Source organism: Ruditapes philippinarum, unplaced genomic scaffold (assembly GCF_026571515.1).
Source record: "Ruditapes philippinarum isolate M1 unplaced genomic scaffold, ASM2657151v2 ctg728_1_1_1_1, whole genome shotgun sequence".
Lineage (NCBI taxonomy): Eukaryota > Metazoa > Mollusca > Bivalvia > Venerida > Veneridae > Ruditapes > Ruditapes philippinarum.
This window is the reverse complement of record NW_026859203.1, coordinates 139,735-156,360: the sequence shown is the minus strand read 5'-3', so window position 1 is coordinate 156,360 and position 16,626 is coordinate 139,735. Positions and strand designations below refer to the sequence as shown.

The following is a 16,626-nucleotide window of genomic DNA, read 5'->3' as shown; positions in this document are numbered from 1 at the left end:
ATTACTATATGCCCGGGGGCATAAAAAAGTTACCGTTCTTTTTCAATAAACAACAAGACTCCGGAGATTTTAATATAGTAAGATTATTGTAATGCGAATAGCTTATAAATATTTGAAGCAAACTTCAATTAACGCACTAGAATCTGTGTGTTTTAAATATAGATTTTATTTAGAATAAACGTACATGCAGATCTTTAATAACCCTGAAAAAAGACTAATTTTCAAAAACATGTATGTGACTGTCATATTGCTAAGACAGTACACATAATTAAAATAATACATTCCAAATAATGAAATAAAGAAATTTCGGTTCTATCAATTACAAGGTCCGTCTTTCTCGCAGTATCCTGTCTCAGATGATACAGTAGACGAGAACCTAGATTTCTGGTCAACAGCATCGAAAAATGTGGGCAATGTTCTCCGCCAAAACTCCAGCTCACGTACATACATGAAGTTCTGGACGGAATCTTCCTCAAAGTCTACTGTCAGATATTCTTGAGATTCTGGTGTATAGATAGGCCATACATTGCCAGCAGGAACAATCATGGGTTCATTTGGGTTTCTGTAATATAAAATCATATACCTCATTACTTCTAAATACATGATTACACCTTCATGAAAAATAAAGTGTGTAAATCTTATACATCGTTCACTTTATTACCAGCTAGGATGAAATTACAGAAGTTGAACATTTTATTTACTAAAGATGTCCCTAGCGGTTTAACGGTGTTTATAGCACAAGAAATATGTCTTGGCCTTTGATCTCTGCATTACTTTTCTATGAGTTAATTTTCTGACGCACTTCAAGAAATGAATATTACATTCATTACTTAAAGTCGATATATTTGTTAAACGTCATTTTTCTGAAGTAATATTTATATCTAAACAATATCATGTTTTTATATCAGCTTTGTTGAACTATGCTACAGTCCTTGTATAACATGACAAAATCAACTCAAGCTGGGAGATCAAGTTTTTTATAATCTTGTCTTCTTTATCTGACATTAAAGTGTTACAGTGCAAAAAGAAAATTATAAATACCCGGTTTTAGCAAAGTTTGACCAGTACGTCATGATCTTCAACGACAGCTTCTGTTCTTCCCTTGTCGGTTTGTATGTTGATATACCAAGTATCTTGTTGTACCGGAAGTTATAACCGAACACAGGACCAAGCTCATCCCCATGATTTGATTGCTTGGCCCAGCTTGGAGTAGGATAAATGTGTCCTTTAACGCGTGCACGGAAATTATACATGTAACTTCCCGCGTTCGTTCCATTCACGTGAAGTTGACTTAATTCCATTGCTGGAACATTGAAAAATACATCACTGTAGAAGCGAATTAATTGGTCTCGTATTGTATTAGGGTCATCAGGGTTTGTCCAGTCTGTGTATTCAAATAAAAGCAATTGTTTGAGTGCGTCTGTTACTGTTCGGTTAAAACTAAAAGCTAATGCAGCAGCTGCCGGCATCACAACATTGTTCATCTCTTCCCGTGTAACTTTAAAACTGTCTAGATCTAGCGGGTTTGCGTGCATGATAGTAAACACTGCACCTTCAGCAGCGTTTATTCCATTCATGAAAATAATTGACCTGAAAAATTCTACTTCTTCCAGCATTTCAGTTCTTGCTTCTTGATATAGATCAATCGGACGTCTCTTTATAAACTCGCCATCAACACTTGGGTTCAACGTGACCTTGACCGACCCACCGCTGAAGTCCTCTGTAATTGTATCAACAATAACTTTAAATACTCGATCTGCCGGCGCTTGCTGTAGACATTGTAACATTTCTAACTTGTTCTCCGTGTTACAGGTCATGTTCTTAGCAAAGTATGTTGCTGGGGTGATATGGTTATACGGTACTGTAAATGGCATCGTTATGCCGCCACTTTCAGCGATAGCAGCTCGGAACAATCCTTTGTTTCCTGGATATAACGATTGTAAAACAACAGACGTGGAACCAGCAGACTCGCCAAAGAGTGTGACACGTGTATTGTCTCCCCCAAAAGAAGCTATATTTTCATGAACCCATTTAATGGCAAGATGTTGATCCCAAAGTCCATAATTTCCTTTACCGTTTTCATCGTCAATGTCGAGAAAGCCAAATAATCCGAGCCTATAGTTGATGGTAACAACTATAACGTTTCCTACGGCAGCTAACGTCTCCCCGATATAAGTGTTGCCTGTGCCAAGTGTAAATCCACCACCATGTATGAAAATCATTACCGCATGTCCACTCTCTTGGTCAGATTTCAAACCTGGTATGTATACATTTAAAAATAAACAATCTTCTGACGAATCTGTTATTTCTTCAAACCAACTAAACTGCAAGCAAGCAGCACCAAAGTCCTTTGCCTCGAATGGTTTCTGGAACGGTCCACGTGCTTCTGGCTTTTTGAAGCGTCTTTCGTTGACAGGTGGTTCGGCATACGGAATGCCTAAATAACTATCAACGCTATACTCGTTCCCTAAAAATTCTATTGCCTTTCTTAATCCATTGATAGTACCCAACTTCGTGTTTACAGATGGTATGTCACTAGTATAGCAAAATACTATCATGTAAAATCCTATAACACATATTGTTATATTCCACATGATTTAAATGTCGTGCAGACAACGTTATTACTATAAGACATATAAATGCATGTATATGCTTCTTAAATTGTAGTAGTAAATATTTGTAATCGTCAAATCAATATTTCAAGTTTTTGTGTACAGGCGGGTATAAATGTAAAGGCCAAACAAAGATTAATTTTTGTGTAGTTATTAGTACTGTATGTCAATATATGTATAGGATATCGACCGAGTACGAGGTCTGTCTGTTTAGGAAAGACCTGGTCACGAATTTCATGTGACACCGAGAGCGCGTAGCGCTCGAGGTGTTTCATGAAATTCGTGACCAGGTCTTTCCTAAACAGAAAGATCGATGTACGAGGCCGATATCCAACTTACACACCGTTTAAACTATATTGGGTTCTGAAGCATTTGATGAAATGCACAAATATTATTTTTAACACAACGCATATACAGGTAAGCTTTTTACATACAATATATACTTTGCTTTCCCCTTTAAAATTAAAAAAAAAAAAAAGCTAAATGTGCAATTTGTCATTTATAAAGTGAATAGATCTGTTATAGAAGGTATGTTAAAGAATGAATAATTATGTTGATAGTATTTCGTATCAGACAATGCAGATTCTAGGACATTTGCCCTCGGACAATTGCCTCCCGGACGTATGCCCCCCTTTTTTTTGCCGTTGTGACTTGTCACTTGTCATCTCATGTACAGATTTTATGTATGCCAATGGAAACAATTAGTTTTATTTATTTATGGATGCTAGTTTGACTTTCACAAATTTGCGCGAGAGTTTTTGTGTATTTCAGCACATCGAAATTTCGACAATAGGCGATGAATTATGGTAGCAAACAATTCAACAATAAAATATTTTTTAAAACAGCGGGGGGGGGGGGGGCAAATGTCCACCCTTCCAAAGATATGAGGGGGCAGAGACTGCCATTGCATAAAAGGGGGCAAACTTCCGAGGTGGCAACTGTCCGAAGAGCAATGTGTGGATACCCAGCAGACCACGAAATACCTACATATGTACATGTATATTGTTGGCAAGTGTGAGATACATGAACCGAAACTATATTTTTTATAGCAGAATATAAAGTGTTCTAGAATAAAATATGATCGTTCATCATAAAATGTTTTAAACTAAATCACTTATAACTTCATTTATATTTTAAAATCGTAATGAGAATGCTGTGATTTTTTGCTATATAGTTTTATAGATATGAACTTAAAGCGTCCACTTTGTTATTTTATGAACTTAATGACAGAATTACTATTACTTTAAAAAATGACGCGATGAAATAAATGTTAAATGTGTCCTAACTTTGATATGCTATCCATTATTTTTATTGACAGATTTAATATAGGGATGCTGGAATAATTGCTTAGTTAAAAGGGTTTTAATTTCTGTTGCATTTCATGTTTTCTTTGTCTGCGCATAGGCAGGTCTATTTTTTCACGTGCATTTCATGACCAGGTCTTTCTGACTAGAACAGACCTGCGCACGTGCAAAAGATAGACCTCATAACGGACTTACTTTTGTTTAAACAGGTCTATCCGAAAAATATAGACCTATCACAAACAATAGAGGAGGTGTGTAACCCTGGATTCGTTAATCTCACTGCATACATGCGTTGTATATATTATTCGTTGTGCAATTAGATCTACATAGAAGATATTAAATGAGTGTAGATTTAATACTACATTTATAGATCGAGTGGAATAAAATCATATTATGCTCGCCAGAGGCACGTATTCAATGAGTTCAATAAATTTAGTATTGAATCTACACGAATATAAAACATTCTATTTAGCACATATTTAAAATAAGGAAGATTTAAAGCTAAAAAGAGTCATATTCTTTGACGCGCCTATAGTGTAGCACTTGTAAACATTAGCTCACTCTGTGACTCATTACGGACAGTGTCCGCTCCATGTCAACTCCATAACTTAACTAATGAAAAGTTTTTTTTTAAATAAATAATCACCATTATGAGGCGATGTGCAAGGCGCAACAACCAGGTCGCTACCCCGAAGGTCAAGGCACTCTTGGTCAATTGTAAAAAAGTCATCATTTCGTGTCCGCTTCATAACTTTTAAAGTAATGAAATATTTTTAAATACCTTGGCACAAATGATCACTAATATAAGACAATGTTCAGAGAACAATAATGAGATCGCTACACTCAAGGTCAAGGTCACACATTAAGGCAATATATATAAAAAGTCCAGAACGTTTAAACTACTAAATGATGTTTGTTTTTAATCATTTGCATGAAACTATTAAAATTTTGAAATGATGCACTCCAAAGATTGACCATGGATATTTCTATATTTGGTGGATTACACTCCAAAGATTATCCATTGATACTTATATCATTGACTGAATAGACTCCAAAGAATGACCATGGATATTTCTATCATTGATTGAATATACTCCAAAGATTGACCATTGATATTTCTAACATTGAATGAATGTAATTCAATTGACCGTATGCATTCTTACATTGGTTAAATTAATATATGTTCCTATTATTGACAATGTATCTCTTTTCACAATGATTGAATAAACGTCTGTGATTGAAAAACATGTATACTCCGGTGATGGACAATGTAAAGCCTTCAGTTTATTTTTTATTATAGTCTCATCTATACATATACATAAATATAAAATTTTAAATAAAATACAATACAAACTATGCGTATCCATTCTTAGAAGAATTACAAGGGACAGTTTTAAAACTGCTCTCGAAGGTATAAATTGATTCACGTGTTGCACGTTTTAAACATGATTGACTAAGGGCGCAATATAAAAAAGAGCTTTATGACAAACCCGGTAGTTTTACTATCGTAGAATTGCAATCTGATTAAAGTTCAGCTCTAAATAACGCTCCGCTTTTAGATCTGACCGTGACCAAATACGAAATCATTTCTGGTGACCTTTCACACAGCCAATCATCGGCGAGCTTTCATAATTTTGAAAGCGATGTGGTTTCTAATTTTAACCCTGGGAAAACCAATACTGAGTAGGTAATTTTCACGATTTCGAGAACAAACATGGCGTTGTCCATATAGCCGACAGGTAAACTGGCAAAACAATCTTGCCCATTAAAAATTGACTCTATTATTTCAAGTTAATTTGTTAAAAATTACTTCAAACATTTTTTTTTCTAACAAAAATCAACAATTTGTTTAACTTCCACGGATAACGGTATTTTGATACTTCTTCTAATGCCTATGTAAAAACCGGTTTGATTGCATGGCTAAAAATAGCTTTTTAATAAAGAAGGCGAAACATATACGTTCGTCATCAGATCTACATAAAATAAATAAGTAGATCTGAACTTTAGTCAGAATGGGAGCAGTCCTCAATTGGAAACCATTTTTCTTTATACGAAACACAGACAACAAAACAATGAATTACCGATTTAGAGGTATACATTTATGTAAGAATATCGCTATAAGCGCGTGCTTCTACATATTTAAATGCACGAACAAAGAAGCATTAGCCCTCTATTATCATATGTTTTTAATCAAATCAAATCGCAAAAATATATATCAAAGTTATTATGAATATATCAACTGACAACTGATTTTATAATATCATACATAATATTTGTTGGTTTTTTATTTTAACACTTAATCGCTATACAGTAGTTTATACACAGCAAAATGCTAAAGTTAGTATTAGTGATAGGCTGAATTAACAAAATATAATTATAAAGTTGAAGCATTATTTAAGATAACTAGTCAGGTGTCCATAGAACGTAACCTAAGAAAATGGACTTCAGGTTGTCAAACATTAGTGTTATCTTTTGAACTTTTGATATGGTATTTTCGTGCAATGCTATCATTGACTTTGGATCAAATATAATCGTGTTATGTAAACAATGTAATAGATTATGAAAATAAGATGTAAGTAAAATTTTCTCCTTTGACCCGGCCCTGCACCCGACACATTATCTACTTATGGTGGTTATCATGGTCATTTGTAACAACAATGTATTTTGAAATTCCATCATGCCTCGTAATGAATATACTTCTTAAACATGCACACTACGCATGGACACACACGCAACCGGAAATCGGATGAGTGTAAAATAGCATAATGTACAATATAAATGTTTAACAAAGGAATTAAGAGGCATGTGAGGTCACCGGGCCTACCCTTTGGGTTTATGTTGACGGTCATACAAGCCTCACGTCATGCCTTTCCTTATAAACAGAGTACATCTATATGGCATTACCCCATTAACAATATAATATCAGTATCAATGTACACATTTGATATAATTTCAAGTTTCCTCTTCCTTTTCTATGTAACCGTCGTTGTCAGTTCCACTGTAGTTTTTATACCGTGTGTTGTCATTTAATAATGCATTATTTTCTGTAGATCTAGTGCTCCCCGGCACCGTATTTGAGGCTTCTGACTTTGAGTAGTTGTCGAGTTTCTGGAGTTCGTCACGTGATAGATGATGTACGATACCGGCACCAAATGCATCACCTAGAACATTAATGGCCGTCCTAAAACGATCCCTGAAATATATCATAGAACGTGTCAAAGAAGGAAAGCAAAGTAGAAAAGTGGCTATAATCATCTGCAAAACTAGCTACCCTTGAAAGTATATAAATGTCTTACATGGCTTTTAAGAACTTTTAAGAATATCAGGGAAAATATATAAAAAAGGAACTTCTAGTACTTATCATACTGTATCTTATGCTGTCTGCCCTTTAGACATTTATACCAATATTGAAAGTGAACAAATATTCAATGTTTCAATTGAATATTGAGAAAACAGGGAAATTACCAGGGTTAAACAATCCAAGTAAAAAAGGGGGAAAACATTGTCTTGCACCAATGCTTATTGATCCTACAGGAATCAAGCGTATCAATTAACATAGTTATAATAATAATAATAATAATAAATAATAATAATAATAATAATAATAATAATAATAATAATAATAATAATAAAGACTTTATTTAACGAGAGAACTCATTTGAACAAACATATCAATCTTCCATGAGGCCCTCAACAAGGAACAATATAAATTTAACATATTCAAACTATTAAAATACATAAATGTAAAAACATACAGGAGATTATCAATTTGTATACATCAATGTGTGATAAAACCTCAAGTATAAGGTTTTAAAATGGTTAACAGATGTAGCAGACTTAATATAATCAGGAAGGCCATTCCAAATACAAGATCCAGAATAAACAAAAGACTTACGAAATTGTTCAGTATTTGGTCTAGGGGTATAAAGTTGAAAATCAGATGATGAACGCAAAATGCGAGTATGAACATCTGACGATAAAATGAAATTATTTATGATTCGCGTTTTCCAGATACTCAAATACTAAATGACACACAGTACTGTAGCTGACTTACAACAACCAGTCAACTGCTAATATAAGAGCGACATCTTCAGTTGGAAACCCGACAGCAGACAATACAATTACCATGGTAACAAGGCCGGCTTGTGGAACGCCCGCTGCACCGATAGCAGCCGCTGTAGCTGTCACACTATAACGAATCAACAGAATTATCAGACAATAAAAACAAGATGAAAAATATATTTAAACAATTGAATCCTAGAATACAGATTAATAACAGAAACATATTACGCGGAACCTCGAGTTATCTGCCCTTGCATTTTAAAATTTGCTTTTATTTGACAGATAATTCACAATCATTGTTAACAGGGCCTTATATTTTCCCGAATTCCTTCCCAGGAATTTGTTTAAAAATTCAAGAATCGATAAGGAGCAGTTAAAACAAATTTTCTTAAAAATTGCCTTATTTTCGAAAAATTTTCAGACTTTATTATTGGTATATTAAGTACAGCTTGATAATATCGGTGAAGGTTGGCAGCAAGTTTACTGTATCGAACGGTTTTCAAAAAACTCAAGTATACATGCACATTACCTTATTGTGATGATGCGTCCTATATCCATATCGAAACCTCGCATTTGTCCAATAAAAAGAACGGCAACTGCTTCATACAGTGCTGTACCATCCATATTGATTGTCGCCCCTACCGGGATAACAAACTTAACAACTCTGCTGTCAACACCGTTCCTATCCTCTAAACATCTCATTGTTACAGGCATTGTGGCAGAACTTAAATAAAGGACAACTTGTTACAAGGCCTTTATTAAAACTTGCTTGAAATGTGTTGTTGTTTTTTCTTCAAAAAGGTCAGAATTTATAAAAAAAATACAATTTATGTGTTAACAGACACAGTCAATATTTGATATCAATATTTGACGAACTATATGTGATATAATAGCACATGTAGTTATCTTTTGCTGTACTACACTTGCCTAAACTTTCCATCAAATCTTTACAACAATGTAGAAATCAATGACAAGTATTACCTGGATGCAGTAGCAAGAGCTGTCACAATAGCCTCTAAGACGCCATACAAATATAAGAACGGATTCTTCCTGACAATAACGAAATATAAGAGAGGTAACGTGAGAAACCCGTGCAGAAATAGACCCAGCATCACGGTGAGAAAATAGAATGCAAGTTGTTCAAATGTTTTTCCCAGATCGTCTATTTCCACAACCTTGGCTGCTATTAGACACATAATCCCTATAGGAGAATACCTGCAATATATTGTTCTGGAAATTATTGCTATGACAATGTGAAAACACATATCATACATCTATTCATGTTACAAATGTATTATGTATTAAACTCGACACTCATAGCAACACATTTTAAAATACCTGAGATATATGTTGACTATAATCAACTACCTACCTAACCACAACTAAGGTAAAAGTCTAGGACCAAAATGATATATAGATCAATGTAACAAGCATGACAAAGGTCATAGTGTGTCCGCTGAAATCATCTTATACCTACCATATAACAAGTTTGACAAGGATCATGGTGGACTCACAGATACAATCAAACAGGTCAATAAGAGGTTTCCCACGAGGTCCCATCTTACCGAGGATCACACCGAGAAATACTGAGAACACAACCATACCTAGCACGTTTATACCATCTTGTTTCACCAACATTGGCTCATATACTTTCACAGGCTCTGTGAAGACAATCAAAATACGATCTTTTTTATAAGTTAAATTCCTTTAGTGCAGTCTTTTTATTAGATAATTGTATAAAAATTATTAAACGATTTAGGAAAACAGTTTTGTGTGTTAATTTTTTTCTTGGAATTTACATGGTTTCTTCTTTTTTCAATTCAATATAAGAAAAACAAATCAAAGTAATTTAAAAACTAAACGTTGATGACTTTTAGAAATACTTACCAACCATTATGCCATTGTCTGGGGTGACTGTCCCGTCGGGATTATTTGTCGTCACCATGGATACGGTTGTTGTGTTGACGTCATCAACCGTCTTCCCAGTTGTATCATTTTTCAAGACTTGCTCTGTTAGAGTCTGTAAAAAAGTAAGTTCTAAATATACATGCTTATATGACAATTATATTATGCATTTTATAATGTTTGAGAACAGACTGCGTGAAAAAGGAGTTAAATTGATTATTAGTTAATTTTATATTAGTCATTTTAGGGCAGTAAGGGCATTTTAATTTTGATATCACAAAGAGCATTTGAGCCGCGTCACAACAAAACCAACATAATGGGTTTGCGACCAGCATGGATCCTGATCAGACTGCGCGGATGGGCAGTCTGATCAGGATCCATGTTGTTCGCTTACAAACCCTATAACAAGTAGAGAAACTGATAGCGAACAGCATGGATCCTGATCAGACTGCGCGGATGCGCAGGCTCGTCTGGATCCATGCTGGTCGCAAACCCATTTTGTTTGTTTTGTCGTGACACGGCTTAATTTTAATTTTACGGATTGTTCGTTATATTTACCTTTTTAAAACACATTTCTACGATGTTATCTGGAAAACATTGCCTGAATAATGTAAGGAACAAAATTAAACGAATAAAAATACATGTAGTTGTTATATCTATCATAAAAATGTTCTCAGGACATAGATAAAAATATAAATTCGTATTAATGAACAGAACATAACAACTTTGAATGGTAATGTTTAAAGTGTCATTTTAATTCTTGGTATCAAACGCGTTTAATTAAACAAAACTCAGAATTTCAAGAAACTGTCATATCAAATTGCATACACAACATAACAATATTCGCATCACATGATTTTTGAAAAACTTTATAATATCAGTTCAATTCAAATACATGTTGTTTGTGGAGTAAGAAAGTCGCCTGACGCTAATCGTTTTCAATTGAGGTAACACATAACGACAATTTTACAGAAAATACTATAAAAATTCATATCCCGCCGGACATTTTTATGGGGAAATCAGAAACGAAATAAAAAACACTATATTTTAGATTTATGGATTAACGTCTATTTAATAAATCTAATGAAGTTTGAAATCATTTAAAACTATCATTTACACAGAATTAGTTAATTCTTTATTAATTAAGACGTGCTAGCAATTATAAAAAATAATTTTTAATGGCATCATATCACTGCGGTATACCGTACCCCGGATATTGCTCGATATTATGAGGACTTTCATACCATTTCGCGACTTTGAACGGGGAACGAAGGTTAGTTCAGTAACGATATTTTCCAAACTAATGGCCATTTCATCTATCTAAACTGGTTTTATATATCTAGAGGTATTTTTGTAGCTCTAAAAGACATAAAGGTATTACAGGTATTTGTAAAATTGATTAAACTACCCCTAAACGATCCGCTGCTCACTAGAAAATACTGACCGCGATACTGTAGAATCGTTAGAAATTATAATATTACCAATATAAAAAAAATTGAATCGAGCAATTTTTTTATTCACAATCCAAGTATGCTGTGTTCAAATTTCAGGCAAAAAGTGTGAAAGTACAAAAAGATACAGGCCAAAAAAGATAGAAGAAAGTGTACCGAGTATTGATTTTAAGTGTACAGAGTATTGCAAAATATCCCAACTTAAGTGTACAGTGTATTGCAAAACAGAATGAGCACATTAGTATGGAAAATCGATATTTTTGCCTATTTATACGTCTGTTTATCGATTCCATTTTATTTTGCTGATAATGTACTGTTTATGTGATATTTATTAAAATATTTCAGATTCAACAATGCATTTTCAGTGTTATTACTGTTCTTTTTTTACGGGCAAATCAGAGATTTAATTTCCCATTTGATTGAAAATCACACATTGGATGAAATAAAGTGTGTACAGGGTCGGAAGCAGGGTCGGAAGCAGGGTAGAACCATCAAAATTGACGACAAAATCTTTAAGTACATGTCTCAAGAAAATGTGTTTCTGAAAAGAAGAAGAATAAAAAACATATTTAGATGACATTAATAATAGGTGTTTACAGGACAAGTTTGCCTTAAGAAACATATTGACACAGGTAGAAAAATATTGGCCCGCGGGCTTATGCCGTCCAAAAATGCCGGTATCGTCTTAACCTTTTACTGCATGAGCATATTGCGAAAAATGGCTTTTTTCATTGATTAGTTTGTTTGTTTGTTTGGGTCCTTACGTCACATCGACACAGTAAAGGTCATATCGCGACGTTCCAGCTTTACTGGTGGCGGAAGACCTCAGGTGCCCTTTCGTGCATTATTTCAGGCACAAACGGGCACCTGAGTAGAACCACCGACGTTCCGTAAGCTAGCTGGATAGCTTCCTCACATGAAAGAATCCAAAGTCCCTGTCGGGATTCGAACCCACAGCGGTGAGGGGCTAGTGGTTTGAAGTCAACGACCTTAACCACTCGGCCACGGACGCCCCACGAGTTAAGCCTCCTGTTACAAGTTCAATCTGCTTTGAAACAAAAATAAAATGCTTCAATACTGATCAAAATGGGCACAAATGTTGGCTGGACCATGGCCTGTGGAATAGCATGCTCAATTTTAAATTTCCAGTTACCATGGCAACGGGAGGACGTCTCAAAATTGCCAGAAATCTCTTTTTTGCGTTGTTTTTTTTTCCCATAAAAACTGATTTCAATGTGCAGCAACTTCTCAATTGATTGAGATAAAGTCTAAGGCTTTTCGGCGTTGATTACACGGCATCTTTAAATCGACCTGAGGCCATTTTACTCCCCCCCACAAGTCCCAAATCTTCTCGGCGATTAGAGGGGCTACTGCCCCCCTTCAAACAGAAGGGGGCACATCCCCTTTGTGGCAACCCCTTGGTGTACCTCTTTAATGGGGGTTGCGCCGAAAATATGATCACTCTTTTAAACAACATTTTTCAAACGACAAAACCGGTGTTTGGGGCCTAAATAGTGCATGTTTTACACTATTTGAGGCCTCAAAAGGGGTGTGGTGTGAAGCCTTCAAAACACGCCTTTATGAGGTGAAAGGTTATAAAGAACATAACCTTTTTATTGCATCTGCTGCCTTTAATCATAATCTTATTAAAATCCATTATTCGGTTTTTGAGCTGTACCCGCTCGACAGTCATACGGTAACTCATTGTTAATGACGTAACAATTTTCACGTGCAGACGGTCTGCCGTTGCTAAAGTGCAGGTGAAAAATGACCGAAAGTTCAGAACTGTTCACTATTTCGGGGTGATGATGTGTATGCGGCGGGATAGCTCAGTCGGTAGAGCCGCGGTACGGTATTCCGAGGGTCCCGGGAATTAGTGAACAGTTCTGAACCGTGACACACTTGCTCAATACCGTCTACTATTGACAATCTTGAGGCAGCATTAATGCACTTTGGATGCATTTTTTTACTATTTAAAGTAAGATATGCAATAATTATTAACAAATTCTGGAAAGGTTGTTCCTTCGATAGCAACGAGAACTTTGTAAACACAGAAAATTGCTGAGTTCGTTCGACTGAGATTTTTCATGAACAGGAATGAAAAATTATTCGCAGATGTTTCCAGTACCTCCGAACCCTGCCTATTCTGCACATAAAGTGTAAATAAGTATACACAATATAAGATATATTTAAGATTAAATGTGGTAAATACTCTGTGTTTACTCGATATTGACAACCAATACTCGTTACACTAAAGGCAATACTCGTGACACCGGCGGGCAACTCCAACGCAATACTCGGTACACTGACATGTGTATTTATTCTCAAAATGCACTGTCATCTGAGGGTCTATTGTTGATTGAACATTTACAACATAAACATTATCATCATTAACACATTTCACTCGATTCAAGTTTTTCTTTTAAGGAAGTATATGCAGAAAAACATCAAATTTGACTGATCCAAGCTCATTTATCACGTGAGCAAAGAGACGAATTTTACCTCCTAATTACATTTCAAAGCTATTTCTCAACATTTTTGGGGTTTCAGTAACTAGAGAAATTATCGAAGTATTTGTTTTTCTATAAAATTTATATCAAACCAATTCAAAATGACTAAATATCGTCACTGAACTTACCTTCCTTCCTCGTTCAAAGTCGCGAAATGGGATGAAAGTCCTCATTATATCGAGCAATATCCGGGGTACGGTATACCGCAGTGCATATTATACCTATTACACCTACCTGATGAGATCTAGGAACGTATCTACAGTATTGACGACTCGGTCCCCATCACCTTGTATAATGTCATCCGGATCTCCACCACGTGACCCTGGCTGTATGGTCACAGACAAAACAATACCCAGTATAACCGCAGCCAATGTTGTTGTTAAATAATATATTATGGCGCGAAGACCTATCTTACCGGAAGCACGCGTATCCAGCGATGAAAGACCGGAAATGAGACTGGAGATTATAAGTGGAACAATCAGAAATGATAACATGTTCATGAGTAAATCACCCGGAAATCGTAGATACCCGATATCCCGAGATTTGAGTGGTGGTTGAACTGTCCGAAGAGCCGTACCAAGTCCGATACCCAGAATTAATGACAGAATCAAAAGGAATATAAGAAGATTGTTGAGTAAAATTGTCCGGACCTTTTCAGAAATTGACTTCCGGTTCCCATTAGTTTCCTTTGTGTTATCCATGTTTATATTATCCATGCTTGTTCTACAATTATTTGTTATGTTGTATCCGATGTAATATTAAGCTACAATGTATGTATATACATGTATATACATTAAGAGAATATATAAACATATACCATCTGTCACATCGATGAGTTGATGGTACAGTGATGTATACATATACACCGTTATCACTTGTATTGTTATTTTCTTTATGATAATAAATATAGCACAGTGTACTAGTTATTAAATGCCTTCAAAATATTTAATATTTAATACGCTAAAATATCTTATTAAAAAAGTCCATGAAGTTTGCACAGAGATCGACATTAAACATTCAGCTCGACATTCGATTTATCACTGTTGAGTTGTATGAAATGTCATTAGAACAACGCCTTATTAGTACCAGTCTTTTAACTTCGTCCATAGACAAAATTGTTTATTGTGTTAACTGATGTCAGTTCAGATTGAACTAGTAACGGCAAGAATAAACCATAAACCTATTTATTTTATACCAATAAATGAAATATTGAGAAGCATTCATAAGATAAAATAAGTATTTTCATTTTCCGTATTTTCACTGTAAAAAATTATTTTTCACGGCAGTGAAACATGTTTTCCGTATTTTCACTGATGTCTTGCCGGACTTCTTTCTTCTTAATTCAGCCAATACACAAAACTAAAGGAGAATTCTTAAGAATTGTAAGGTCAAGTAAGAGAAAAAGTACGATATAGTAAACAGAAAATTCAAGTTCTTTTCTATGCATACAGGGTTTATTTTCATCTTGTGATATGAAAATTTCCATATTTCATACCACTCGATTGTATTAATAGAAAAGAAACTTGAATATCCTCTATGTATTGTTTTATTTTTATCCATTTATTTTAAAAATCCTAACAACAGGCCTTCACAGCTGTCACTCCTGCATCCACTGTTCTTGTAGTCAATTATGTTCTTAAGCAATTTAATACACTTAATGTTCGTAATGTTCATCACTAGACAAAAAAATGAAAACACGATATTCATATAAAACACTTTATTTCATATAATGAAATATATCAAGAAAATAGACATCATGTATCCCCAATATCTATGAAATAAAGAATAAAACCTCAAACATTTACACTGTCTATGAATCAAAATCATTGAAAAAAAGCATTTCTGTAGAGAATAACAAGCAAAATGTGCAAATATGAAGTCATTATTTTAAATACATTATACCCCAAATGTGAGGTCCTTATTTTAAATACATTGTACCCCAAATGTGAGGTCCTTATTCTAAATACCCCAAATGTGAGGTCCTTATTCTAAATACCCCAAATGTGAGGTCCTTATTCTAAATACGGCAGATGGGAGGTCATCAAACGATAAATCCTCAGTTTAAATACATCACTCTTCCCAAGCAGAATAATTCTGCTTGCAAAACCAAAATTACCTGCCCTTAGCGTGTATAATGTAAATTATTCTAAACATTTGTAATTTGTTTATTTAAAAATAATTTAATGTAAACTATAAACATGAAAATCAGATGAACGATTAACAAAGTTCATTGTTAGCAAAACAAATCTAGTGATTTATAGTAGACTTATATAATTATAATATTTGTTCAAATGACTAGAACAGTTACGCTGCCTATTTTATCAGTCAAAATAGAATATGTTTAGTCATTATTTCCAGTGCTTCCCTCATTTACATGTTCTAATTATGTTGCCATTAGATGCCAATTTTTATTCATCAAAATATTCAACTGGTTTAACAATGTCAAATGTATGATAAAAAAATTCATTTGCATGACGAATATATACTACCATATACATTATGTACTAGTAGTTTTCATGAATTTTCGACTTAAAACTAAAAATAACGAACTAATAGTGCACTTGAAGAAAATCACTTGCCGACACTTGCTCAAAAAGTAAAAAATATAATAACACATTTGACCTAAATAATAAACTGACTCAAAACTGTCTATGGAACCTGCTCATGAAAACTTTAAAGGCATAAAACCTCAAGTTATGATCTCCATGTGAACATGTTCATCGTGACTAGAAATCTGTAAAACATTTGAGCCGCGTCACGACAAAACCAACATAGTGTGTTT

General features: G+C 34.5%; 2 protein-coding genes across 2 annotated transcripts; both read right to left on the bottom strand.

Annotated features, from left to right (window-relative positions):
- Window positions 1-121: 121 nt before the first annotated feature.
- LOC132755590 (neuroligin-4, Y-linked-like) lies at window positions 122-2,725 on the bottom strand. The gene is made up of 2 exons (XM_060746476.1): window positions 1,042-2,725; window positions 122-562 (listed from the first exon to the last, which is right to left on the bottom strand). The coding sequence occupies exons 1-2, from the start codon at window positions 2,592-2,594 to the stop codon at window positions 316-318; spliced, it is 1,800 nt and encodes a 599-aa protein (XP_060602459.1). The 5' UTR covers window positions 2,595-2,725; the 3' UTR covers window positions 122-315.
- Window positions 2,726-5,231: 2,506 nt separating this feature from the next.
- LOC132755589 (excitatory amino acid transporter 3-like) lies at window positions 5,232-14,687 on the bottom strand. The gene is made up of 8 exons (XM_060746475.1): window positions 14,079-14,687; window positions 10,442-10,484; window positions 9,866-9,998; window positions 9,456-9,639; window positions 8,960-9,193; window positions 8,508-8,702; window positions 7,971-8,105; window positions 5,232-7,109 (listed from the first exon to the last, which is right to left on the bottom strand). The coding sequence occupies exons 1-8, from the start codon at window positions 14,558-14,560 to the stop codon at window positions 6,869-6,871; spliced, it is 1,647 nt and encodes a 548-aa protein (XP_060602458.1). The 5' UTR covers window positions 14,561-14,687; the 3' UTR covers window positions 5,232-6,868.
- Window positions 14,688-16,626: the final 1,939 nt, after the last annotated feature.